This window comes from Canis lupus, chromosome 26 (genome assembly GCF_003254725.2).
Source record: "Canis lupus dingo isolate Sandy chromosome 26, ASM325472v2, whole genome shotgun sequence".
In the NCBI taxonomy this organism is placed as follows: domain Eukaryota; kingdom Metazoa; phylum Chordata; class Mammalia; order Carnivora; family Canidae; genus Canis; species Canis lupus.
The window spans coordinates 37,715,899-37,741,806 of record NC_064268.1 but is presented as its reverse complement, the minus strand read 5'-3'; the positions used below and the strand labels follow the sequence as shown (position 1 = coordinate 37,741,806).

At 44.5% G+C, this 25,908-nt stretch overlaps 1 protein-coding gene across 1 annotated transcript; it reads right to left on the bottom strand.

Moving 5' to 3' along the window:
• Positions 1–6,508: 6,508 nt before the first annotated feature.
• On the bottom strand, positions 6,509–25,812 carry LIPF (lipase F, gastric type). The gene is made up of 10 exons (XM_025441457.3): positions 25,694–25,812; positions 22,753–22,868; positions 22,457–22,574; positions 21,436–21,634; positions 20,763–20,872; positions 16,077–16,213; positions 14,454–14,600; positions 12,233–12,304; positions 11,318–11,389; positions 6,509–9,357 (listed from the first exon to the last, which is right to left on the bottom strand). The coding sequence occupies exons 2-10, from the start codon at positions 22,855–22,857 to the stop codon at positions 9,121–9,123; spliced, it is 1,197 nt and encodes a 398-aa protein (XP_025297242.1). The 5' UTR covers positions 22,858–22,868; positions 25,694–25,812; the 3' UTR covers positions 6,509–9,120.
• Positions 25,813–25,908: the final 96 nt, after the last annotated feature.

Sequence of the window (25,908 nt, the reverse complement as noted above, 5' to 3'; positions counted from 1 at the left end):
CTTTTGATTAAACACAGTCAGTGCCTTGGATTAAGAGGGAAATCCCAAGCAAATCTACGAATCTACGTTCTGGTGGCAAATTTGGGTAATGAGATAGTTCCTACAAAATGTATTTGTTAAAATTGACTATGAATGTGAAACTATTTTAAATAACAGTGTTTTTCTCAGAGGAATAAACTGCATGTCTGTGTGCTCATGCAATTAATTTCATAGAAGAGTTGGATTTTAGAACTATAGAAACAAAACACTGCTAGATTTGCAATGATCCTGATCCAGCTGTAAAGCGTATTTACCTATTAATGGTATAGATTTGTGGACCTGTGCAATCTGAAATATCTAATGCTATTCGGTCATTTAAAGCTCAATTTTGATCTCAAAATTTTTGTAGAGCTGCAGTCACTGAGAGTATGTCGTAGTAGACGGAAAATTATCAGTGCCCTTTAAACAATGCCAACATCTGTGCTTCCGTCCGTGCGTCTTGTAGCTAAAATCTGGAATGTCACTGATATCGACTCTAGGCACAGGGTCACTATTAAGATTATCGAGGTAATTTTATAAGCAGGATTTCTTTTTCTCTATTAATTTAACTGTCTCCTTTGATTTGAGTCTGGAATGGAACTGAAAGGTCAGTGAGCTGAACCACGTTATAAGATAGGAAAATTGGGGATCCCTGGGTGGCGCAGCGGTTTGGCGCCTGCCTTTGGCCCAGGGCGCGATCCTGGAGACCCGGGATCGAATCCCATATCAGGCTCCCGGTGCATGGAGCCTGCTTCTCCCTCTGCCTATGTCTCTGCCTCTCTCTCTCTCTCTCTCTCTCTCTCTGTGACTATCATAAATAAATAAAAATTAAAAAAAAATAAGATAGGAAAATTGTTCCTAATAATTAGAGATACGCCGCTTACCAGATTTAACAGACAAAAGATCCCAATAGGCAGAAGCAATTTAGGGCTGTGATATTTCTGATTACAAAGCAGAGTGAAATGAAAGCAGATCAGGAGCAACACAACGAAACCCGGTCTGTTTAATAGACTTAAAACGGGGACTCTGGGAAGTATGGATTCCTGACCAGGAGTATCACCATCTCCTGGGACTTCTGGAAATGCCAATTCTGAGACCCTCCTCGGACAGACTAAATCGGGACCCCCCGGGGGTTAGCCCTAAGGATGTGTATTTGAACAAGCCTTCTGATTCTGATGTTTGTTAAAAGTCGACCTTAGGGGCCCCCGGGTGGCTCAGTGGTGGAGCATCTGTCCTTGGCCCAGGGCATGACACCGGGTCCGGGGATCGAGTCCCGCATCGGGCTCCCCGCAGGGAGCCTGCTTCTCCCTCTGCCTGGTTCTCTGCCTCTCTGTGTGTGTGTGTCTCATGAATTTAAAAAAAAAAAACCAAAAACAAAAAACAAGAAACAAAAGTTGACCTGAAGAGGCTCTTCCCCAGGGTATGTGTGCACGTCTCAGATCAATGTTGGTTCCAGATCCTTTGAAGGCTGCTTGCATAGCAAGCCCAGACCCTGGGCCTTAGAAAACAGGTGGTGTTTCTTTTCAGGAGAGGGGCAGGCTTGTCCCCTGTAATAAGGACAGTGTCCCTCCGTGGGGCCAAGACTGGACGGGATTGCTTGCAGTGCGTCCAGGAGCCTGGGCCTGCCCTGTGCTGGGGTTGCTCACCAGGCGGCCCAGGTACGCGGGGTCCCCCTGGGTAGGGGTCACATGTCCTGGGACCCGGGGACGAGGCAAGGTGCAGGCGGACCCTGCTGTGCGAGGAGTGATGGAGGCCTTGGCCTCTGGCCGGGGAGTCTCCTGGGTTTTGGCCGCGTGGCTGACACTGTGGCGGCAGGGGCCTAGCGTGCAGATGACCCCGAGGTGCTCAGGTCCTCAGCACTCAGGTCCACGGGGCCCCGCACCTGGGTCCCTTCTCTGTTCAGGCCTCACTGCCCCAGGGGAGCTTTCCTGGAGGCTCTGCTTACACACGCTCTGTGCCCGTCCTACTCCCCGACCTGCTACATCTCTATTTTCACTGATAGCTTTTTTATTTTTTTAAGATTTTATTTATTTATTCATGAGAGACACAGAGAGAGAGACAGAAACACAGGCAGAGGGAGAAGCAGGCTCCATGCAGGGAGCCCAACGTGGGACTCGATCCCGGGACCCAGGGTCACACCCTGAGCCACCCAGGTGCCCCTATCAGTGATGACTATTACCTGGTACCATAATATTTGTCCATTCACAATTTACTACCAAACTTTACTGCTAAAATGCAAGCTTTCTGGGGGGCAAAGTGTTTGTCTTTTTTTCCTGTACTTAGAACAGCATTGAGCTCTACAATTATTTTTTGAATATAAATATTTGCTAAATATCAATATAATACATTGGTTGTAATTTAAGCCTATTAAATTAATATAAATATTTTCTACAAGGAGTACAGGTTTAATGGACCAAGAAGCTTTTTAAAAAACTTAACCTAATAGATCCATTTTGGCCTGTTTTAATAAGTTCAGTTGCAAATTATGATGAGATGCTTCAAAATGAAGGCGTGAAACACAGAATCTTAAGGTCATAGAAAGAGTATATTAATGCTTGGATAATTAAAATTGTTTAGGAGAGTATTTATTCAAGGGAAAATAATTCTTTTCCTGACCATGTGCCTGTGTCTGCACACACACATTCTCAGTAGTACGTGTGTGTGTAAATATATGTATGATTTTATAGATGTTTGTATATTATACAAAGTTTATTAAGTACCAAATATATATTTATACACACATAAAATATATAGCATGCATTTGTAAATAAATATATTTATACTAGATATATACTTTAAGACACACATACAAGGTGCATATCCTCTCCAGTGTTCCATAAGTTGATCTAACATAAAGCTAAGGAGATGAGGATTCACAAACAGAGCCACTCAATTCTCCACGAATATTCTTACATCCCACCTCTGTACATGACAGGCACTGACCTCGCTCCAGTGACACAAATTGACCAATATAGTGACGGTGAGCTGGGTGGTCTGGCGCTACTGAATCTATTGGAATCCACGAATTGTGTTCACTTCAATAAAGACTAGTGCATTGTTGGAATTAGTCGGGAAACCTTAAATTGAGGAACTTTAAAAAAATGTAAGTGCTCCTCTTAAAGGCTGGGCTCACAGATACGGCGAGTTAAGTGATGGAGCCTTGGTTTGGAGAGCCAACCGGGGGATACAATAGATGAGAAGGTGGGAAGAGTGAGCAGGCCAACCAAATGAGTGCAGGAAGAAGAAGGAATTTTCTAGATGCTTTTCTGTCTGGGAAATACACCTTGAAATAGTTACACCAGAGGGTTAAAATGCAGAGAGATATAATTCATCCAGAAGCAAAATGCATAATTATTAAAAATGGAATAATCAGATAGAGGCCAGCTGGTTCCTAAGATTGGCTCTAACTTGGCTCCATAATTGTGTATATAGACGTTGGCTTTCTGTTTTTATTACTGTGACTTCATCAGTTTACTTAGAGATAATCAGGCTTTGAAGAACTGATTTATGCTAACCAAGATCCTAGAAAAGACCTGATAAACCAGAATATCAATGCTTTATGTGTGCAGAGAAATTATGTGCTATGTAGTAGATCAGGCACTGACATTGGCTGCTCTATGAACTTCTTTTTTTTTTTTTTTCTCTATGAACTTCTTACTGAGTAGTTATTCTATCTTGCAGGAGCTTTTTTTTTTTTTTACAAAAAAATTATTATTATTATTTTAAGTAGGCTGTGGGCCTAGTGTGGAGCCCAACGTGGGGCTTGAACTCACAAACCTGAGATCAAGAGTCGGACACCCAACCAACGGTGCACCAGTAGTTATTATATCTTGAAGCTAAGTTATTAGAAGAAGATTGTCTGGAACATAAGAGTAAAGAGAAATGATCTTAATAGATGGTGCCTAATAATCGGTGATTTGATTGAGTGCTACCATGGAGCATACACTAGGGATATTAGAATGTCTGGCATAGAGAAGCAGCACGATAGATAATTTGTTCAATAATGAATATAGAAATCCTTACAACTCCATGAAGTAAGTATTTTCATTATTTCCACTGGAGGAAACAGCCTTGGAAAGATAACACCTTTTTCCATAAAATAAATCGTTAATCTACACTTGAACCCAGGTCTCATTGACTTCCTAGTTCATGTGCTCAACAGCTGTGTTATTCTGCTTTCTTGAAAATGTAAATATTCTTCTCTACCGGCAAATCTCTACTAGAGTATGCTCAGTTTTAGGTTCCCAAATAGCCCTACTTACCGTAGACCTTATGATGTCACCATGTTATGATACCTTAAATTATTTTACAGTTTATTTTAGCTTTAATTTAATATCTTCGATGAAGTTTTGGACTTGCTGCCATTAGTAGCGCCTATCTGAAAACTACTTTTTAGGGAGGGATATTTGAACAGAGAGCTCATCTATCTATTTTGATTTGTTTTTTTGAGCACTGCTTTCAAAAGAAAATTCTAGAGTAACATCTCACTTGTATGCCTTAAATGTTTTTCCCTGTTAGCTTAGATTATATACGGCTTTTACGACCTTTGAGTTGGACTAGGACAATGCCCAAGTGAAATACAGCAAAGCAGGTGAGGTTTGCACCCGGAGGTTCAAATCCCTTCTTGTACCTTCAATATCTTGCTCTCTTGACTATTCCTTACCTTTATTTCTTTCTAATATATTTTTTGAAGATTTTATTTATTTGAGAGAGAGTGAAAGAGAGACAGAGGGAGAGAACGAGGGTGAGTAAAGGGAGAGGTAGAGGACGAGGGAGAGAATCCCAAGCAGACTCTGCGCTGAGCATGGAGCCTGACCCGGGGCTGGATCTCATGACCCTGACATCACGACCTGAGCTGAAACCAAGAGTCTGACGCTGGACCAACTGAGCCACCCGAGTGCCCCTCTTCTTTCTCGTCCTAATATCTATCCAGCTACTTCTACTTTCCTGCACACTTTCAAGGACCTATTACATTCAGCTGGCATCTTTCTCTCACCAGACGAGTGTAGAGTCTAGGAACTCAGTTATACTGTATTACCCTGAAGAATGCTTCACAAAATCCTCAGCAGTTCTCTTCATTTCTTCCCTCAGATAACTCTAGAAACATTTAATTTGGCAACACAACAGAGCTATTTATGTCAGCTTTGTGCAGCAAAAAGAGAAGAATACTTGGATTGGGTATGTGGATTCCAGCCCCGATGGTGCCAATTTTATGATGTTTATTAAGAGACTCAATCTCTGTGAATCTTAATAGCCTTACTGGAAGAAAAAGTGAGTAGTTGCTTAGATATTTTAATTTTAAAATACCATAGTGTTTAAAAATAGAGTCATATTATTTCTGGTAAGTTTTAGATGACAGCATACTTCTCTGTTCATTTATAACTCACATGCGAGTTATGTGCAGGACAGAGAAACCTACTTGCGACCTCAAAATAAATTAGGAAGGATTTTGGAGGGGAATGTGAGCAACAATATGAAGATGCAAGTTAAGAAGTATATTTGAGACATAAGAAAGATTATTTGACTAGAATTGAGGTTATTGGTTAAAGTATATGGAGAAGAGATATTATAGATAAGTAACTCTAGATTTATGAGGAATTGGAATGGTAGGTTGAGGAATTAGAGGTTAAGAAATTGAAGAATTTGGGATATCAAATACAGAGACTAGACAAAGGACAACCATTCAAGATGTTACTGCAACAGATCAAGGATTATGTGTTCACAGATATTATGCTAGAGAAGGAGATGAAGAGGGGATATTTTAAAAAAAATTGACAGAAAATTAATATGAACATCTGATGTATTTTTATCTTAAAGGTTTTATTTATTTTTTATTTATTTAGAGTAAATGGGGGAGGGGCAGAAGGAAGGAGAGAATCTCAAGGAGACCCCGCAAGGAGCACAGAGCCTGATGCAGGGCTCAATCTCACGATTCCGGGGTCATGACATGAGCCAAAACCAAGAATCAGACACAACCGACTGAGCCACCCAAGCACTCCATGATGTAGTCTATCTTTAAAAGATTACCTAGCTCTCTTCATGAAAAAAGCCTAAAAGCAATGGCCAATCCAGTAACAATGATCACCCTCACTAGCAGAATATGGCTTCTTTTTTTAAAAATTTTTTATTTATTTATGATAGTCACACACAGAGAGAGACAGAGAGAGAGGCAGAGACACAGGAAGAGGGAGAAGCAGGCTCCATGCACCGGGAGCCCGACGTGGGATTCGATCCTGGGTCTCCAGGATCGCGCCCTGGGCCAAAGGCAGGTGCCAAACCGCTGCGCCACCCAGGGGTCCCAGAATATGGCTTCTTAAAAGGAGCCAGGACTTCTTAGAGAAAGAATTGACCCCAGAGCAGGAGAGGCAAATGCACAAGACGGCAAGTCAGAAGGACATTGGAGCCATTCATAGAGGCTCTCACAAGCAGTAGAAGGGAATACTTTAATACCGCTACGAATAAAAATTGCATTGAATTGAAACACATCAAATATGCAAAGGAACATGAATTTATTATGAGACTAAAAGAAGGGAAATTAATTTTGGAAATTGAAAAAAGGAAAGAATCATACATTTTGGGGAGCCAAACAATACATGACGAAACTTTTCTCCTATGGAAGCATCCCAGCTAATAAATGAAGAGAAAAGTGATTCGGTTAGACTAGCATTGTTCCCTAACCCCTGGTGAACAACTGAATCTGGGTCCTGCAAAGGCATGGATGGCTACTGACATCCTGAAAGATGAGCAGTTCTGCATTATAATTTTCATTCTAGAAAAACACAACATGGTTTATGAAGTAGCTTTTCCAAAAAAGATCTCACCGTGATAAAGGTCATAACCTACAAAAATGGTTCTCAGCAGGGGGGATGGATGGTTTTTCCCTTAAGCTGATATTTGGCGATGTCTGGAGACATTTCGAGTTGTCACTAATTCTGTGTGTGCTGCTAACATCAGGTGGGTAGAGGCTGAGGATAAACCCTAGACTGCCCAGGATTATCTGGGCAAAATTATCTGGCAAATAAAATGTCAAGAGTGTTGGGGTTAGAAATCCTGGCTTATGGGAGATGTTAAATAATAGTACTGGAACATAACCAGCAAAATCTCGATGTTGTGAAACCACAGGCCCAAGGTACAGTCTCATTAACAACAATAACCAAAAAATTCAAGAAATAAAAAGAAAGGGGACAGATGACCTGTAGACCTAAGGAGGTAAGAGGCAGATCAACCAACAAAAGGTGAAGTGCTTCTTTGGGTTCATATTCAAAAAAACTGTAAAAAATGTTGACATTTATGAGACAATTGGAAATCTCAACACTGACTGGATGTTTAATGATCTAAAGAAAATTTTGGATGTGATAATGGCTTTATTATGTTAAAAAAAGAGAGCTGATCGTCTAGAAGCACATCCTGAAATACTCGTGGATGAAATATGTCATGTCTCAAATTAGCTTCAAATTAACGTGGGAGCAAGGGAGCAGCTAGAGAAATAAATCCTCGGAGGTCAGAGGTGTGTTGGCAGTTCTGATGTAGGAACGGGAGCTCTTGGCGGAGCTTCTGTGGGAGCAGATACATTTACTTGTGTTCAACAACTAAAACCAAAGCTGCCCATGATTGTTAAATGCAGACCAGAGGGTGGTAGTTCCCTGGAAAAGTGACTGCGCTTCTCCGGAGGCGGCCGCGTGGATGAAGCGTCTGACTCCTTGCCCAGCTCCACCTCCGTGGGTGTCACTCGTCTCTGAGAGTCTCCTGACTTAAAGGCTGCCAGCAAAGTTTGCTGAAGTTTTGAAGTAAGGACTTTTAAATGATCTTCTTTCAGCAATTTCTTGTTGCCACTTTAATAATAAAGGGGGTAAATAAACAAGAAGACTCCAGACGTTCTAGCAAAGCTCGAGGGGCATGACCGTGTGATAAGAATCCTATTGTCGTGACCCCTCACCATGCTCCGGATACTAGTGAGTACAAGACTCTCTCGACCTCACATATTTCATACGTTAAACCCTTCCCGTAGCATGATATGTGTGACCCAGAATGCTTAATCTATAAAACATGAGGTCACAATATTACAGGATTGATAGGATTTCTCAGGTTAGGCTGTGCTTCATGGAGATTCTGGAAGTTTGGAGGAGCCATTTTTTGAGGCGAGGGGCATGTACCCACTGGTGGCAGTTGTATCTTCCGACTTACGTGGTCAGCGGAATGCTTCTGGACCCTGTGGCTGCCAGAACGGTGGCAGGGATGTAAGCAATCTTTTGATTAGCCCGTTGCATGTTTCGTGGCCGAGGTCCAGGGATGCGGAGTGGAACAGCAGGAGGGATGGAGCATACACGCTGCACCCTAGTTTCCAGAACCAGGGCTGCCCTGTTGCCTGTTGCTCCTTTCCCTCTTGGAAGTAAAAGTGAGCTGACCTTAATTGAGCTGATAGCTTAATTGGATTTTCATGAGGTCAAATATGCAAAACAGCAAGTAATATCCCCAGTGCACAGAGGGGGAGGGGGAGCAACGTACTCAATCTCAGCCATGCACCTGGGGTGTCAGTATTCAATCCCAGGACCGTCTTTGGGCCACACCCGTGACTCAGGTCTCACAATCTGTGTTGGGTTTGGCAGGTAAATGGAATGGGAGGACTGGGAGAGACATTCCACTGCCCCAGGAAGGTGTACTCTCAAGTGTTTCCAGATTCATCTTGGTGAAAAATAAAAAATTTAAAAATGATTTTATTTTATTAAGTATTTATTTATTTATTTATTTATTTGAGAGAGAGAGAGAGAGAGCGCGTGTGCACGCACGAGCAGGGGGGAGCAGCAGGAGGAGAAGCAGACCCCCGCCCCGGGCAGCGAGCCCAGACACAAGGCTCCATCCTAGGACCCCGAGATCATGACTTAAGCCGAAGGCAGACGACTTAGCCGACTGAGCCACCCAGATGCCCCAAATTTAAAAATCATTTTAAATTCAAAAATTACCAATGGAAAGATTGTTGATGCTAACACATTTCTGAAATCAAAACCATGGGAACAATCACCGTGTCTCAAACATGATAGAAAACCACGTGTGAGAGAAGAACGTATTTTGGAACAATAAAAGAATAATTCCTTAAATCTAGAACTACTTATTATCTGTTCCCATCATGGAAACAATTTCATTGTAAACCGCTTGAGGGGCATCCATGGCCCAGATAAAGTCCAAGTGATTGTAAGGAGGAATCTTCCTGTGGTAAATGAGATTGGGGAGCTTGGAAAGCAAAAGGTCAACATCGTGAGGGTCGGCCAGCAAGTCGTTGCCACCGTTCCACACTGCGATTGGCACATGCATGTCTGTCAGGTTGTAGTAGGGAGGCGTGCTCTAAAACACAAGAGAGGGAAAAAAAATAAAACACAAGAGAGGAAGAACCCGGTTTTCACAGGTGACCGCACTTTAGACCCCAATACTTCTTCCTTGGCCAGAGGCTATGACATTGGCTGATGATTTTATTTTTTTATTGAGATGCAATTGACATAAACATTGTGCTAATTTCAGGTGTGCAACATAATGATTTAATATATGTATGTGTTATGAAATAGTCGCCGTAATGAGTCTAGGTGATGCCCGTCACCCACGCGTGGTTATAATGTTTTTGCTTGTGATGGGAACTCTGAAGATCCGCTTTCTTGGCAACTCCCAAATATACAATACAGTTTTGTAAGTTGTCACCATGCTGTACTCTACATCCTCAGGATGTATTTAGTTTATAAACTGGAATTTTGTACCTTTGGACCACCTTGACCCAGTTCATCCACCCAGTATCGCTCACCTGTGACAACCACTCATCTGTTCTCTGTCATCTATGAACTCAGCTGTTGTTTTTGTTTTCAGATAAGCAAAAACATGTAAGTGAGGTCATACAGTATGTGTCTTTCTCTGACTTATTTCACTTAGTATAATGCCCTCAAGTTTGATGCGCCTGGCATGGTCGAGTTTTCTAAGCAGATTCCTACCAGTGATTGCCCAGAGACAGTCGCCTTTATCCACAGAGCAAAGTAGCTGCGATAGGTTTTAGGTCAGCGCTTTTCAAACTTGAAAGCGCCTGTGAATCACCCGGGGATCTTGTTAAAATGAAGATTCTGACTCAGTACATCTAGAGGAGGAGCCGGGACTCTGCATTCTCGGTGATGCTGGCGCTGTTGGTCCTGGACACGCCTTGAACAGCAAGGCTTTCGATGGTAATTCTTACAAATTAAAAACTTAGATTTCTACCCAAGCTCAAGGAAGTGGATTTGCATGGGTCGTAACGGTAATAGACTGTCTCTACCCAGACACTCTAAAGTATGATCTTGAAATGCCTTGAGTCATTTATTTTGGCTTTGTATTGATTTACCAGTATGGTCAGTTGGTAGGCCAGTCAGTTCACTAAGGGGTTGTATTTGTTGAATGCTTACTTGATTTTACTAATGATCCGATAAAATTCCGATAGAAACTATCACCAGTCCCATTTGCTCTTTCTAAATCACCATTTACACATAAATTTTAAGGAGGTTTATGAAGCAAGACAAGGGAATAAGTAAGGAATCACCAATTTTACCGTTATCGACAGAGAATTTTGTTAGTAATGAGAATTACTAATCCAATATACTAAGTTTTCTATATTTCTATATTCCCATCTTATATAATAGCCAACTCGTCATAGCAAGATATTTCATCATATATAATTTTCCATAGTATTTTAACCCTTCACCATGGTGGAGGATATCCATAATAATAAACCTACTTTCCTTTATTCATGCTCCATTGTTCAAAGAGTTTTCTAAATGCTACCTTCTGGCTCTTAAATTAGTGTCACTGCTCAGTTAGTCGAAGACCATCCTGTGCTGTTTTTGGCTTGGCCGGAGGGAGGGTGGGCTTGGGATTTGTTATTCCAGGTCCTCTAAGATAAATGTCTCTGATTCCTGGTAGTAGAGCCCAGTAGAAAGGTAGATACAAAGAAAGTCTGTGTCTGGGGGCTTTAAGGAGGCGAAGGTTGGGGGGAAAGTGTTTTCAACAATGTTTGATCTGATGAGGTGTCTTTAAAGACATCAAAATGTCACAAAACTGGGGGGCTTGGGGGACCATCTTCTCTACACAGCGCAAAGCTGTGGGAGAAGGGAGACGGGCTGACATCTGCGTGATGAAGGGATTCCAAGGAAATTACCGCCTACTTCCTAATTGCCTTAAGGATGAGTCTGGGCACCAACGTTCCTTTGGAAAATATACGCATGGTCATCGTAATTTCAGCCTTTTATAGCTTTGCCTTTCAAAATGTGAACAACGTCAACGTGAAGAAGCTTACCTGATGATAGTGCATCATGTTCTGAACTGGGCTTCCCCAGTCAAAAGCTTGGAACTTCCCAGACTTAACAGCCTAGTGCAGAGAAATGAAGAACACGAGTAAATAAAACCTCTCCTTGCCATGTGGCAAACAAAATTCGAATCCTTCCGTTTAGTTTACTTGCAATTCAAAAAATTTTTGAAAAACATTCTTCCCCTTCCAAAAGCTAAGACTATTGTTCATCCAGGACCAGGTACTTGTGCAAGTTTAAATGTGGCTTTGCCTGAAATATTTTTTTTCTCATGGGCCGAGTCATAAAAAGTCCCTCATTTCTTTGCTGCCCAAAGGGACGTTTTCATTAGATTTTATTTGTATTTTATTAGAAAGAATTTTTTAAAGGATGAGACAGAGGGGAGAGGTAGAAGGAGAGGAAGAGAGAGAGAGAATCTGAGGCAGGTTCCACATTCAGTGCAGACCCTGACCCTGGGCTCCACGTCACGACCCCGTGATCATGACCTGAGCCGAAAACGAGAGTCAAAAGCTTAACTGATTCAGCCACCGAGACGCCCCTTATAGGATTTCCATTCGTGTGGATTGATAGTTATTTTCAGCCGGCAGCCACATACTAAAAAAATTCCCTGCACCTGGCACTATTATAAGACTGTGCTTTAGGTAAAGTGCCAGGGGCTCAGGCACATGGAAGAAATTTTATTTTATTTTTTTATTTTAAAAGATGTTATTTATTTATTCATGAGAGACACAGGGAGAGAGGCAGAGACCCAGGCAGAGGGAGAAGCAGGCTCCATGCAGGGAGCCCGACGCAGGACTCGATCCCGGGACCCTGGGGTCACGCCCTGGGCTGAAGGCAGATGCTCAACTGTTGAGCCACCCAGGGACCCCACAAAAGAAGTTTTAACAGCATTTGAGAAATGATACCTGGGACCAGTGGAGCACGTTCTGAACCGATGTTCCTGCTGGATTATGTGACAGATACACATCCAAGCGACTCTAGAAAACAAATGCACACGCAGATGTATATTTGGTTCCTTAAAAGCAGCTAAGATTTACATTTCTCTGGTCCAGGTCAAGTGCCTAAGGGTAGCATTTACCAAAGGACACGAGCACCACAGCTCCATGCTGCTTTAGAGCTCGCAAAGCACACGTGCCTGAGCCAGTTGGGTTTGTATCCACTCAGTGAGGACAGCTCATCACCCCTTCTATCAAAAATGGGACGCGGGGCTCTGGGAAGTTTAGAGAAACGTCCAATGCCATGCAGCTCGTATTGGGGTAGCGCCAGAGAGTTTAATCTGGATCTCTAACTTCTCAGCTTTCTCTCTCCTCTGCCCAGGCACAGAGTGCAGTAAATATAATGTCCACACACAAGCCTCTTGCTTGGCAGCCCTATACGTGCATATGTAATTATAGATACGTACGTACACATCGTGTGTGCGAGAGTCGGCACACGTGTATAGGACACGTACCATCCTAGTGCTACCCTGCTCTCCTAGAAGTGCCCTAATCCACATGGATCAGACTCCGGACGACAACCTGAAATCCGTCTCTGCTGTATAGACTAGTTCGTAGTGGATCTTGGTGGCTCTGTGTAGAGGATCATGGACAGAGTTGAACGAATTGACTATCATCGCAGAAGAACGAAGTATCTCTCCACAGAATCTTCATGCAGAAGGATGAAATCGCTAATCTCCTTGGCTCCTCTTGTCTCTATTTTACTATGATTTTTCCCCAGAAGGCTCTTATGGACGCAGTGCAGTAATCGGGGCTGCGCTTTCTTAGTGTGACAAGGGTAGACGGCTCCGTCCTTTCCACATACAACATGACAGATGTTCCCAGAGCCATGGAGACGGAGAGAAGGATGGGACTTTAATTCACTACCCAAAATAGAACCTAAGGAAAGTTCCCTTCGTTCATCTATGTTTTAAAATATCCACAGATTCTGACCAGCATTGGGAAGGAGAACGGGATGTCCTTGAGTTCCACGAGGGCAGGAACGTCTCTGCTTTCACCGTTCTGTTCCCAGTAGCCACAGCACTTAGGAACGCCCCATAGATACTGTTTAGTGAGGAGGCACCTGGAGGTAGCATAGACCTTCTTCTCAATAAACTTGGTTTCCTCAGGTATTCAAGGGTCTATAACTAAACCGATAATGTTGAGTGAGGGTCATTTTCAACGTATAATAGTATTAGTAGCAAAGCATATGTTATTACGACGAGCGATATGCTTTGAACTAGGTTCTATATGCTTGACACACATTCATTCACTTCATCTCCACAATAATACATTTCGGGGACAAGGAAACCAAGACAGAGGAGTCGTGACTCAGCTCCAAAGACAGGATTCGAACGTAGGTCCCTAACCTGAATCCGTGCTCTTAAACTACTTATGATACTGCGTTTTGTCATATATGTTTTATTTTTTTATTATTTATTTATTTATTTTTATTTTTTGTTATTTATTTATTTATTTATTTATTTATTGTCACATATGTTTTAAAACCCAAACCCGATTCAAAGCAAGTGAAACAGCCAGATAAAGTATATGGACGAAAGCTGACATCCATAGTTGCTCAGAAATAAATTTTATAAAATTTATGGAAATGACTATCAGCACTAAGAACATTTATTCAGTGCTCAGACATTGGTGGAGGAGAATGTCAAAAATATCGTTCCATGACTCCCCTCGCAGAATTTAAATGTTACACCTTAAGAGGTCAGGAGTGGGTAGTGCTCACTATCTACAATTTTTTTTTCTACATGCTGTTTACTTAGGGGGAACTTGGTGCCAGCATGGAGCTGGAGGGAACGAAACTGGGAGCAATGATGTGACTTCCCTTGGGCTTGAACACAATTCTGAGGCTACTTCTACTTCTCTGGTTGGTTTTTGTTGTTGGTGGTGGTGGGTTTTCTTTTCTTTTCTTTTTTTTTTTTAAGTAGGCTCCACACCCAGCATGGAGCCCAACACGGGGCTTGACCTCATGACCCTGAGAGCAAGACCTGCATCGGATGGTTCCCCAACAGAGCCACACGGATGCCCACTACTTCTAGCTGTTTAAAGTACCATGTCTAACTGGTGGTAGGACAAGGCATCGATCAAAATGTTGCTCAAAATATTCAGAATAGAAATGTCAATGCATACAAACCATGTTCAAGTTCTTAGTGTCAAATCCACAAATGATAAACAGGGCGTTGCTGCAGAGGAGATCCACCGTCTCGCGGGAGCACACCTCGGTGGCGAGAAATTGATCGAAGAAGTGGTGTGGGTAGAATATTTTGTTTCCAAATATAAGCTGAAAAATAAAAGCATTGATAGAGGTTTGCAAAAATCAACCGACGGAGAAGACCCATTAATTCGTCTGGTTGACCGGTTCAGGGGTGAATAGGCTCACGAGATGTTCATGGCTCGTCATGTCGCTTTGGGAATCCTAAATACGTCTCTTGTTTAATTCCCACAATAAAGTTGTGGAGTGGACAGGACAGATGATCGACTTTGAATATTTATTGTTCTGCTGGGAACATGGTGGCTCCCGGGAAGTGTAAGGCCCAAGGGGTTACAGTCTAGTCGGGCAAATAAGCGTCATGAAATAAGATCATGAAACAACGTGGGAGACATGTCGTGAGTAAGAGCTAGATGCGTGACGTCAGCAGTGGAACACGAAAGGATCCGGAGCAGAATGGTGAGTCTGCGCCACGTGGTCCGGAAGCCTCTGGAAAGACAATGAGCTGAGGTGGTCTGATTATTGAAAGCGTTTGCCTCAATTCTGTGACCCCATATCGCTCAAGAGGAGACAGGAGAGAGTCAGGGCCCTGTGCTGCCTACAACCGGCTGGGCGGTTATGCACCGTACAAGCCGGCATCCGGCCCCAGGCCCTAAGCTTCCGATCGAGGTCCAACATTTGTTATCACCGGCTTTGAACCCGCTGTGCACATGGCCCATCGCCAAAGCTGAGCCCAGTAGCGAATAAACACCTGCATCCACGCGACAGTGACTCCACCCAAGGTCATCACGTGCATTCACGCTTTGAACAAGAGCTTTACAAATGCGGTTTGACTGCTAGAGAGTCTCTTGGGTGCTCGACACACAGTCAGTTCAGAGTGAAAGGAAATGAATCGTCCAGAACCACGGGAGGAAAGGGCATCCTGACTCCCCTCAGCCCGCAGGACAACGGTTCCCCCAAAGGAAGCAGGGTCCCGGCCCGCGGTGCCGGCTTCGACAGGGGGAGAAGTAGGTGATCAGGTGCTGCAGAAGCACAGAGCATCCCCCCCACGAGCCCACGAGGCATGGCTTAGTGCATGCTCCGCACTCGGGAGCCCCACGTACAGGGGAGCTCGGGTGGGGGGAAGGCTTGCAAAGCCAAGGGCCTTCCAGGGGCCTCCCCGAGCATTGCTCCCCTCCTTGTCCTTCCCGTTCTTTTCTATCCTTCCCCTTTCTGGTTTCCTTGGTGCAGGTGGTTGAGGCTTCTTCTGTGACTGCTTTTGTTCCTCTCCCCGCTTCCCTGATTGTGGTTTCCATACAACTAGGGGGGAAACGTCGGTGAAGGGGAGGAGCACTCTGCCCCGCTAACCCACAGAAGTGGGGAGACGCAGAGACGAAGGGGGTCCCGCCCGCTGGACGGGGAGCCAGCCAAGGTCGGGGAAATAAAACACACAAGCGCACATCTGCACCTTCGGCAGTGGCCCTCCACCAGGTGTTTCGCTCCCTTTCCCTCACGGCGAGACACGCGGACAACTTGGGATCCGAGATTCGGTTACAGAGAATCACATACCTTGAAGAGGAACGAAGGGACGAGCATGAGTTTGTTTAACAGGGTTTCGGTGTACTTCACGGTGGCAACGGGAGCTAATGCATAGAAGGTTTTGATCCGTTTCGCCAGCTTGGGATTGGTGGAAAAGGCGATGAAACCTGAAACAGAACAACACGGGCCAGTGGAGAAGGCGTGTGCGCGTGTGTTTTCCGAGCACGACATTATTTACTCCGAATGCCCTGTGCGAAGGAGACGCTGACAGTCTCCGCTTGTTCGAAGAGATCAGATTTTAGTATCTTTGTTTTATTTTCGTAGATTCTCTCTGGGAACAGGAGGCTAGAACTTGTAAAACGTTGTAATAGACTCTTTCATCTGACTGTAGAAAATAGGCCAACTTTACGATTCCCACGGGGGGGCAAAACGCTATTTATACTGCATGTAGGTCTTGAGGAGTTCAAATTCATGTCATTACAGTGAGATAATTAATCGGCATTTACTATGAGTAGGGTACGGAAGTGGGAAGATTAAAAACGTTTGAAATCCGACCAACTGAGATTTGAATCCTGGCTATGTGGTTTATTAGCTTTGTGACCTTGGACAAGTCACCTAAAGGCGAAGAGCCTCATTTCCCTCATCCTAAATATGGGGCTAATAGTGAGTGCTTCAGTAGGTTTTTTTGGGGGGAACCAAATGAATTATGGAAGGTATTTCCCAGGACACTTGGCACAGCGTAAATGCTGGGTAAGTGAGTAGCCACAATAATTCAAACATTTCAAACATGGTGAATATATTCAGCTCTTGTCTGTAGTTAATTCCCCCCCTTTTTTTTTTTTAGATTTTATTTATTTATCCATGAGAGACCCAGAGAGTGAGGCAGAGACACAGGCAGAGGGAGATGCAGGCTCCATGCAGGGAGCCCGATGCAGGACTCGATCCCAGGACCCCAGGATCACACCCTGGGCTGAAGGCAGATGCTCAACCGCTGAGCCCTCCAGGCGTCCCTAGAGTTACGTGGTATTATGAACAGTAGCATATTAGTAGCCTGGGCTGTGAGCTAAGCTCTATATGGTCAAACTACATAGGGCAATCTCTCCCCACGGTTAATAACATTAATTAAGACATTAATTAATTAATTAATTAATTAATTTTTCATTAAGAATGTCCTGGGGGAAAAAAAAGATTTTCAAATGTAAACACCTACCTTGGCCTAATTCTACTTGAGGAAGAATGGTCTTTGTAAGAATCCTATGTTTGGGAAGGGATCCTTTGCCTGCTTGCCCCAATCTGCAGATTTTCACCCAAAAGAAACAAGAATCACACATGAAGAGTTTGCACGGGTGTCTAGAGGTCCCTGCACTGTCAGGACGGGTGATTCTCAGAATACGCTCGCTTGCTCCCAATAAACAATCCTCTTTGAGACGCGATTCTAACAAGGACACTCCTCCCGCCTCTCAGGACGCGGAAGATTCCGAGATGCGAATTCAGAGTGGAAACACCTTCCAGAAATCTATGCGTGCGGCAATAGCAATGACAAGTCCCCCGTCAGTGACAAAGAAGAACGGAATGTTCAAAGTTCAAATGACTCCAAAGAGTGGTAGTTTGGGGTCATTTAGTGTCAGTTCTACTCATCTCAGTAAATCCTGGGAAATTGTCTGCCTTGCGTCTCGAGTTTCATAACCCTGGATCATCGAGAGAAGTTTAAACTCTACTCGATGTGTGCTGTTTAAAAAAAGCAGCGCTGCGTCAGAAGTCAAGGCGGATTTCCCTCCAAAATGGTGACATTTTGGAATGGTTTGAGAAACGGAAGGAGTCAATTTTAGCAATCTAGAACATCTCCCCCTTTTTAATAAAGGATTGTGAGGAGTTCCTGGATGGCCTGTGGGTTGAGCATCCGATTCGTGGTTTCTGCTCAGGTCGTGATCTCAGGGTCGTGGGATCCAGCCCCCGAGGGGCTCCACGCTCAGTGGGACGTCCGCTTGAGATTCCCTTCCCGCACACGCACGCGCTCCCTCTAAAATAAATAAATAAATCTTCTGTTCTTTAAAAAAAAAAGGATTTTGAGTCAACCGTTGACCACGTGTGACTGATGCTGTGCTGTAACTGCCCAGATTCCTCTTCCTGCCTGAGGCCTTTGTCCAACCCCAGGGGCGGGGACGGTTGTGACTCGTCTCTGATTTCGCTTTTGCTCAAGAGGATCCAAGGTTGTCAAAGGATTCAAGGGAATCCCTTTCCCAGGGCACGTGTGCATCAAATGCTGGTCGGCAAGTCGGGAAAAAGGCTCGGCCGCCTAGTCCCAGTCAAGACTCTGAAGAGCCACCTCCTACAGCGTCGTTGGGGCCTTCGTGGGACGGTGTCACCTTCTCCCTCTGACTACTCTCGCTTCTCTGCCCTTGGCCCCAGAGGCGCTTGTTTATAAAACGCCCTGGATACCAATCCTCATCTCCCTGGGAACTGTGCCCAACCTCACGGACCTTTTCCTTTAAAATTCTATAGGTAAGGGACGCCTGGGTGGCTCAGGGATTGAGCGTCTGCCTTCCGCTCACATGGTGACCCGGGGTCCCGGGATCGAGTCCCACGCCGGGCTCCCTGCAGGGAGCCTGCTTCTCCCTCTGCCTGGGTCTCTGCCTCTCTCTGTGTGTCTCTCCTGAATAAACAAGTAAAGTCTTTTAGAAAAAATAGGAAATGATTTTTAAAATTAAATTAAATTTTATAGGTGAGAGGCACCAGTGGATCAGTCGGATCAGTCGGTTGAATGTCTGCCTTGGGCTCAGGTCTTGACCTCGGGTCCCGGGGTGGGTCCGGCTCAGAGCGGGGTCTGCTCCTCCCCCTGCTGGTGTGCTCCCTCGCGTGCTCTCTCCTTCCCACTTTACATAAGTGAATAAAATCCTTAAAGTCCTGTAGGTGCGATGCACACACCCAGCCGCCGCTTCACCTGCTTCCCTGTGTAGACGTCTACACGGGGCTGTTCTGAATGCTTGGCTTCCCACGGGCCGGGTCAGCAGCCACGGTGACGCCTGCACACACCCGGACACACGTCGTGGCTCCTCCCCGGTGGTCCTTCCCCCTCCCTCCGTCGCTCTCTCCATCATGCTCTCGGGCTCACCTGGTGCAGCTGTCACCCGACCGGGCCGTGCGGTTGTCCCTACACCCGACCCGCTGCCAAATCCCTCCCTGACTTCAGGCCACAGGACGCCTCGGCAGCCCCCTGCACAGTTGGCCTCCTTCTCCTTCTTAGAACTCATTCTCCCCCCGCCTCCACACCAGGTCCTCCGCTTCCCTCCCAGCGCTGTCACCATCGTGTCTCGCTTCTGCACCTGATTCTTTCCCATCCTCCAAAGTAAGGGTGGCCCGGGCCTTGTCCCTTGGGCTCCTCCTCTCTCCAGTCAGAACGCGCTCCCCTGGTCGTTGCATCCTGGCTCACGTACATTTCGGGGTTTTCAGTCCGGTCCTCTCCCCTGAACTCCAGATTTGTATCGCCACCCGACTGCATAGCCCTCCACTTCGATCTCCAACGGGTGCCTTGACAGCCAGCAGCCAGAAAACAGGGCCCCCGCCCTCCAGACCCTATAGAGCCCTTGTCACTGCCGACCCCTCGGGGCTGGGCATCCCCATGGCTCCGGGTGCTCAGGCCACAAGTCTTGTGTCATCCTGGACTCCTTCCCTTATCCCCTGAACCCGATGTAGAGGCAAGTCGTGTAGGTTGTACCTCCAGAACCCAACTGTGCACCCAGGCCCCACCCGCATCCGGGTCACTGCCAGGCCTGGAGAGGGTTACTCTGAGCCCCTAGCTGGTTCCTCTATCCTGGCCTTCATTCCTCACCAGCAGCTGGAGGGGATCCTGTCAATGGGGCCGTGTAACCTCTGATCCCATGGAGGAGCCTGAGGTCGGATCCTGGAACACCTGTCTTCAGAACTGGAGTTCCCTGTGGTCCCCTTTGCATTCAGAGTGAGAGCTGAAATCCCTACCACGGCCCGAAGCCCCGAGCTGTCCGGTCTCCTCGGCCGCATCCGCACCTCGGCTCTTGCTTTGCATCCGATGCAGCTACACAGTGAGGCGCTTCATCCATCTCCATCCCTTGAACAGGCTGCAACCTCGGAGCCTGTGCACCTGCTGTTCCCTCTTCCCAGAGCGCAGTCTCTCAGGCGTGCATGGTGCCCCCCGCCCTCCCGCCCCAGGGAGTGCTGGTGCTGTTCTCGTCTGCACTCGCTGTGACCCCTCTGACGCTCCCGAACTGCCTGTCCTGATTTACCTGCTTCCGTGGCATCACCATTACCTAACCTACTCCGTATTTTACTTTCTAACCCTTGTTACTCTCCGCCTCCCCCTAGAGCATACAGGGACAGAAAGCCTCATCTACCTTATTTATTGCAATGCTCTTAGGACACATTGCGAACACTCCATAATTGTGGTTGGGTGGATGGAGTAAGTTCCGCCTGGAGGTCGTGAGGGTGTCTCAGAGCGTGGGCTCGGGGGGCCGGTTGCCTGAACTGGTGGCTCAGCTACCCAGTCCGTCTACCTGCGTTGTCTTGCACAAACTATTCACTCTCCCATTTTGTTTCCCGTACGTACAATAGGAATAATCATTGTCCCTATGTTGTGGGACTGTCGTAACCGTTACTTTACATGATGAACGGAAGGCAGTTGGCATGGCCACTGGGAAGGGGTCCCCACAGGCCAGACCACCCGCATCTGCTGTTTTTACCCACCAATGGTGGTGCCCTGGGAATGGCCAACGTAGTGTAGCTTGTCCTGTCCCGTTTTCTTCAAGATGAAGTCAATGGTGGCGGGAAGGTCATATTTAGCCATCTCGTCAAAGCTGCAAGAAGAAAAGGGACAGAATACAAGTAAACACATTTCCTCGCTGTATTTCTAAAGGTCAAGCATTTCTATAGCCAAGCCTCTCTTTGGGAAATAGAAAACCAGGCTCTCGAAGCATCGCTGCTTCTAGGCCGTTAGTGTCAGGTGCTTTGGGCAGGGACTTCTTAGAACAGCCGATGTCATTTCTGAAGCAGAGCGTCCCAGCTACCACTGGATGCAAACAGGCGGCGTCTGTAGGTGGGGATTCTTTCCATTGCTAAACACGAAAGTCAGATTTAATGCTCCTGTGTGAGCCATGCCAGTGCCCCAGCAGGGGAGTCACATCTCCCTCTCATTCACTCCCCACACATCGCCTGGAACCATCTTTGGAAATGGGAAGCGGGCTTCTGCTATCCCCTTGTGGGAGACCGTTGAATCAGGATAAAAATCACCTGTTTTTTTCCTACTCAGCGTCATACGTTAAAACGGGACTGGAGTGGCGTTCGCGCTTGCGAATCCCCGTTCTTTTTCAACTCCATGTTTATTTTTAATTGTCCGTCTTTAATTGTCCCTTTTCTTTACCTGAAAGCCCAGAATTCGACGGAGTCGGGCGAGTAGTACAGATTCCTCCTGGCCCAGGTGTTGCCCCTGCTGTTCCCCAGCCACACGTCGTACCCGGCGTCGGCCAGGATGAAGGCCAGGCTGTTGTTGGGCAGGTTGGAGATCCAGTTTGTGGCTGATGCGAGCAAACCGTGTTGCAAAAATGCAACAGGTCTCCGGCCTGAGGAAGGAGATCGTATCCAAGCTTTATAAACTCATTTCTTATTCTCAGACAAACATGAAGACGGAAACGGGCTTTCGGACGAGTAGAGTTCATTTGCTTGATTGAGTTGAATATTTGGATCTATTATCTGAATTATGGGGGGTGGTCTCTCAAGTGACAAAATGTATCAGACTGTGCGTTTCAAACCTGTGCAGTTTACTGTCTGCCAATCATACCCCAGAAAGCTATTGAAAACCTTGTATTCGGAGGAAATTCAGCATGACGTCAGTTTCAGTGGATTGTGAGTGGGAAAGTGACAGGGATCCTGCTAACTCTGCTCTTTTAGATTTCACGATTCTCCCACAATGAGAAGAAGATACGTTTTTATTTAAATCACTCCATCTGTTTAGGAAAGGAGCCTCAAGTCGCCTCCCCATCCTTCCTACTGCAACGCCCGTCCTGGCTGACTTCCTGATGCCCCAGGACTCGGTGTGGTTATTATTCCTAGAGCAAGTTCTCCTTGCCCTCCACTGGCTGAGCTGGACACTTTTGCCAGAACTCCCGGTGTAATATCCTCTGTAGAGCCCTAGCTCTAGCGTTGCACTTATCACATGTTATTCTAACCATCTGGTCACGCAGCTCATTGGCTTGATGGTGATCTCTCTGAAGATTGAGATTAGGCTTCGTCACTGTTGCATTTCCAGAATGAGCAAGACTCATTATGTCATAGGGAGCAATGAAAGGAGGAAGGAAGGGAGGAAAGGAACATGGATGGAATGCAGGGAAGAAAAGAGAGAGGGTGAGAGGAAGGGAGAAAAAGGGAGGGAGAAAGGATTATACCTATATTCTCTGAATTTTTCCTCCCATAAGGAATTCTGTCGATCCCAAGGATATAACCGTCTTCGGTCACAACTTCATATTCCTCAGCTGGGTATCCCCAGTAGGTGATCATCTGACTCTGATGAGGATAAACAAAGCTTTCCGTTTTAGCTGAGTTTTTAAACGCATCTAGTAAGTAGATACTGTTAGCTGCTCTTGATCAGTCATGGAAAAGCTTCAACGCGCCACGATTCTAAGTCATGGCAGGAGCTCTCGGTTCTGTAGGATCCCCTCCCCCCACCCACCCGGGAACTTACTATATTCATGGTCACTTCAGGGTTTGTGGGATGTAATTTTCCAAATAAACCATGTGTGGTTCCAAGTGTAGATATCACACTCGCCGCTGTTAATAGCAGCCACATTGTGGTCTTGCCTGAAACACAAGAGTAACCGGTGCCATGGGTGTTAGCCCTTTACACTTTCATGATGCTTGTATTTTGTGCTAATTTGACCTTCATGCAAACTGTACAAAAGCGTAGGTTTGATTATATTCTGTGGGGCAATGAACTGGGACGGGAGGACGGCCGCATAGGTGTTTTAATGCCTCATGTGTTTTCACTCTACTCGATTCCTTTTAAGAATGGTTCTCACTTGGTTTTCAAGTCATATTGAACACATCTTAATTGATAAAAATATCTTCAAATTCTCTGGCACTACATTCTATTATATTCTTGTTCGGCCTTATTTTTTAAGGTTTTGGCCAACTTATTTTGCGAGCCCAAAGTCCTGGGGCAGGGGGCATTGTGCGAACATTTGATTTTCCTAGATTCAGTCTCAATATAACACCCATTCCAACCCCTCATGATGTTTTTAATACAGCTTATAAATATTTATTAATCTGAGGTGATTATATGGGACAATTCCACTTCTGGGTATTTATCCAAAGGAAACAAAAAACTACTAACTCAACAAGGTATCTGCACCTCCATGTTCACTGCAGCATTATTTGCAACAGCTAAGCCATGGAAACAAACTAAGTGTCTGTTGATGGATAAATGAATAAAGAAAATGTCACACACACACACACACACACACACACACACACACACACACACACAAATACTATTATCAACCTTTAAAAAGAAGGAAGTCTTGCCATAGAGGACAATATGGATAGACCTCGAGAGCATTATGTTCAGTGAAATAAATCAGACAGTGAAAGACACATACCGTATGGTCTCACTTATGTGTCACATCTAAACAAACAAATCCCTAAACAAAAGACAAACAGCTGAACTCATGGATACAGAGAATAGATTGGTGGTTACCAGAGGCAGGGAGGTAGAAAGGGGATGAAACAGGAGAAGGGGATTAAAAAGTATAAACTCCCAGTTATAAAACAGATGTCAGGGGGATATAATATACAGCACGGAGACTATAGTTAGTGTATTACATTTTTTAAGTTGCTAAAAGAGTAGATCTTAAAAGTTTTCATCTCAGGAAAAAATGATTCTGTATGATGATGGGTATGAACTAGACTTATTGTGGAGATCATCTTGTAATACATACAAATATCGAATCCTTAATGTTGTAGACTTGAAATGGATATAATGTTGATCAATCATATTTGAATTCAAAAATAAAAAGAAAAAATACTATAACACTCTCTCCCCAAAGAGAAAAAAGTGAAGCAGATACGTTTGTATTTATATGAAAAGTTATCTCAAATGGATTGTAAAAACAAGGCACAGAACACAGTTCATTTGGTAGATGCAGTATAGTGTATGCGATACCATTTATGAAACTAAAAGTGCATCATTTGAAAAGTAAAATGAGAACACCATAATTATTAGGTTTCTTGTACCTACAACATAGTACACCCCAGTGACAAAATGTCCTTGCTATAAAATGAATGAATTTTTTGCTTTGAGTTACCTGAAAAACTGGATTGCCCAACTTAAAATTGATCAGCCTTGCTTGTCAACATGTGGTCCTTGAGGCAGCTGGTCAGCATTTTCTCTTGGACAATAAGGAATTCCCCATACACTCAGACTTATTAGAACTAAACTGATGTTCTTTTCCATTTTTACCTCTTGATTGAAATTACAATTTTAAACTTTTTCCAAATGGGCACTTTTATGGCCCACTACTTTTCTGATCTTGTGATGCTAATTATCACTTATTTCTCAGCATAGACAAAATATTTGACATTAGATCCAGAACATCTAACCTCCCTTCTATATTGTAATCACCAACCACAAGTTTGAGAATCCTCAGATATTAAGTTGCTGAAAAAGCCTCGAGGGAGAAGAGATATTTTCCCTCAAATATTTGAAGAGACACCACGTGGAGGACAGTTTTAAATCAATTCATTTTTAGTGTGTAGGAAATAAGTCTTTCCATAAATATTTGCTAAGAAACTGCTAAGTGTTGGGGTCCTGAGTGGCTCAGTTGGTTAAGCGTATGCCTTCAGCTCAGGTCATGACCTCAGAGTCCTGAGTCTGAGCTTGGGGTTGGGCTCCCTGCTCAGCTTGGAGTCTGTGTCCCCCTTTCCCTCTGCCCCTCCCAACCACTCGTGCTTTCTCTCCTTTCTCAAATAAATAAATAAATAAATCTAAAAAAGAAAAAGAAACTACCAAGTATCAGGAACAATATTTGGTGGTCACACATGGAAAGATTTTAATTCCACATAGTGAAGAGCTTTGTAAGACTTGGATCATTGGACTCAAGTGGGAATCTTTGGAAAGAGGTGATTTCTCAGTTGCTGATGTTTCGACAAAGGCGTATAACCATTTGTCAGAATTCATATCGAACACTTAGCATAGTCTCCAACCAACTAGAAAACCAGACTGAAGCTCTCAAGACCTCAATCTGGCCCTCTGGTCCAAGAGTTTGGCCCCTTACTTAGTGTAGGATTAGATAAAATAGTGTCTCTTACAAATGGATTTTTAACCATGTTTCTACAAAGATATTTTAGAAAGGGACAAACTTGTACATGAAGGCCAACCAGCAGTTTTTCAACATTCAAAATGCTGAATTAATAAGCAAATCTGTCATCTAGTAATTAATAAGTTCACAAAAAAATTCAAGAATAAATAAGACCTTAGAAGAATGATCCCTAACTTAAATAGACACATTTATATTAAGATAAATATGCAACAAATATGAACACTTTTTAAAAATGCAAGAGTTGTGCTATAGGAAATAATGAGTTCAATAATTCAAATATGAATTTTGCCCAAAAGAAGTTATACTCACGGTCTCCTCAGAAACAAGATTATGTTTCTCTTGAAGTGTAGTGTTTTGGTCAACGTTGCCTTTACTTCTTATATACAAAACTTTCCATAATGGCCAGGATTACTCAGCCACTGATTACATTTCCATAAATCTTAATATCTGGACATAATCTAAGTATCAGAGGACAAACCTAAAAATCAAATACCACATTGATTTTCACATATTGTTGAGTTAGC

What these genes read in the sequence shown, in the direction of transcription:
- LIPF (XM_025441457.3), bottom strand. Translation starts at nt 22,857, where the DNA reads ATGTGGCTGCTATTAACAGCGGCGAGTGTGATATCTACACTTGGAACC. An exon ending in GAAAAATTCAGAGAATATAG is followed by an intron (nt 21,635 to 22,456) that starts GTATAATCCTTT and finishes CTCCTTCCTCAG; the next exon opens with GCCGGAGACCTGTTGCATTT. An exon ending in ACACTAAGAACTTGAACATG is followed by an intron (nt 12,305 to 14,453) that starts GTTTGTATGCAT and finishes TTTGTTTTCTAG; the next exon opens with AGTCGCTTGGATGTGTATCT.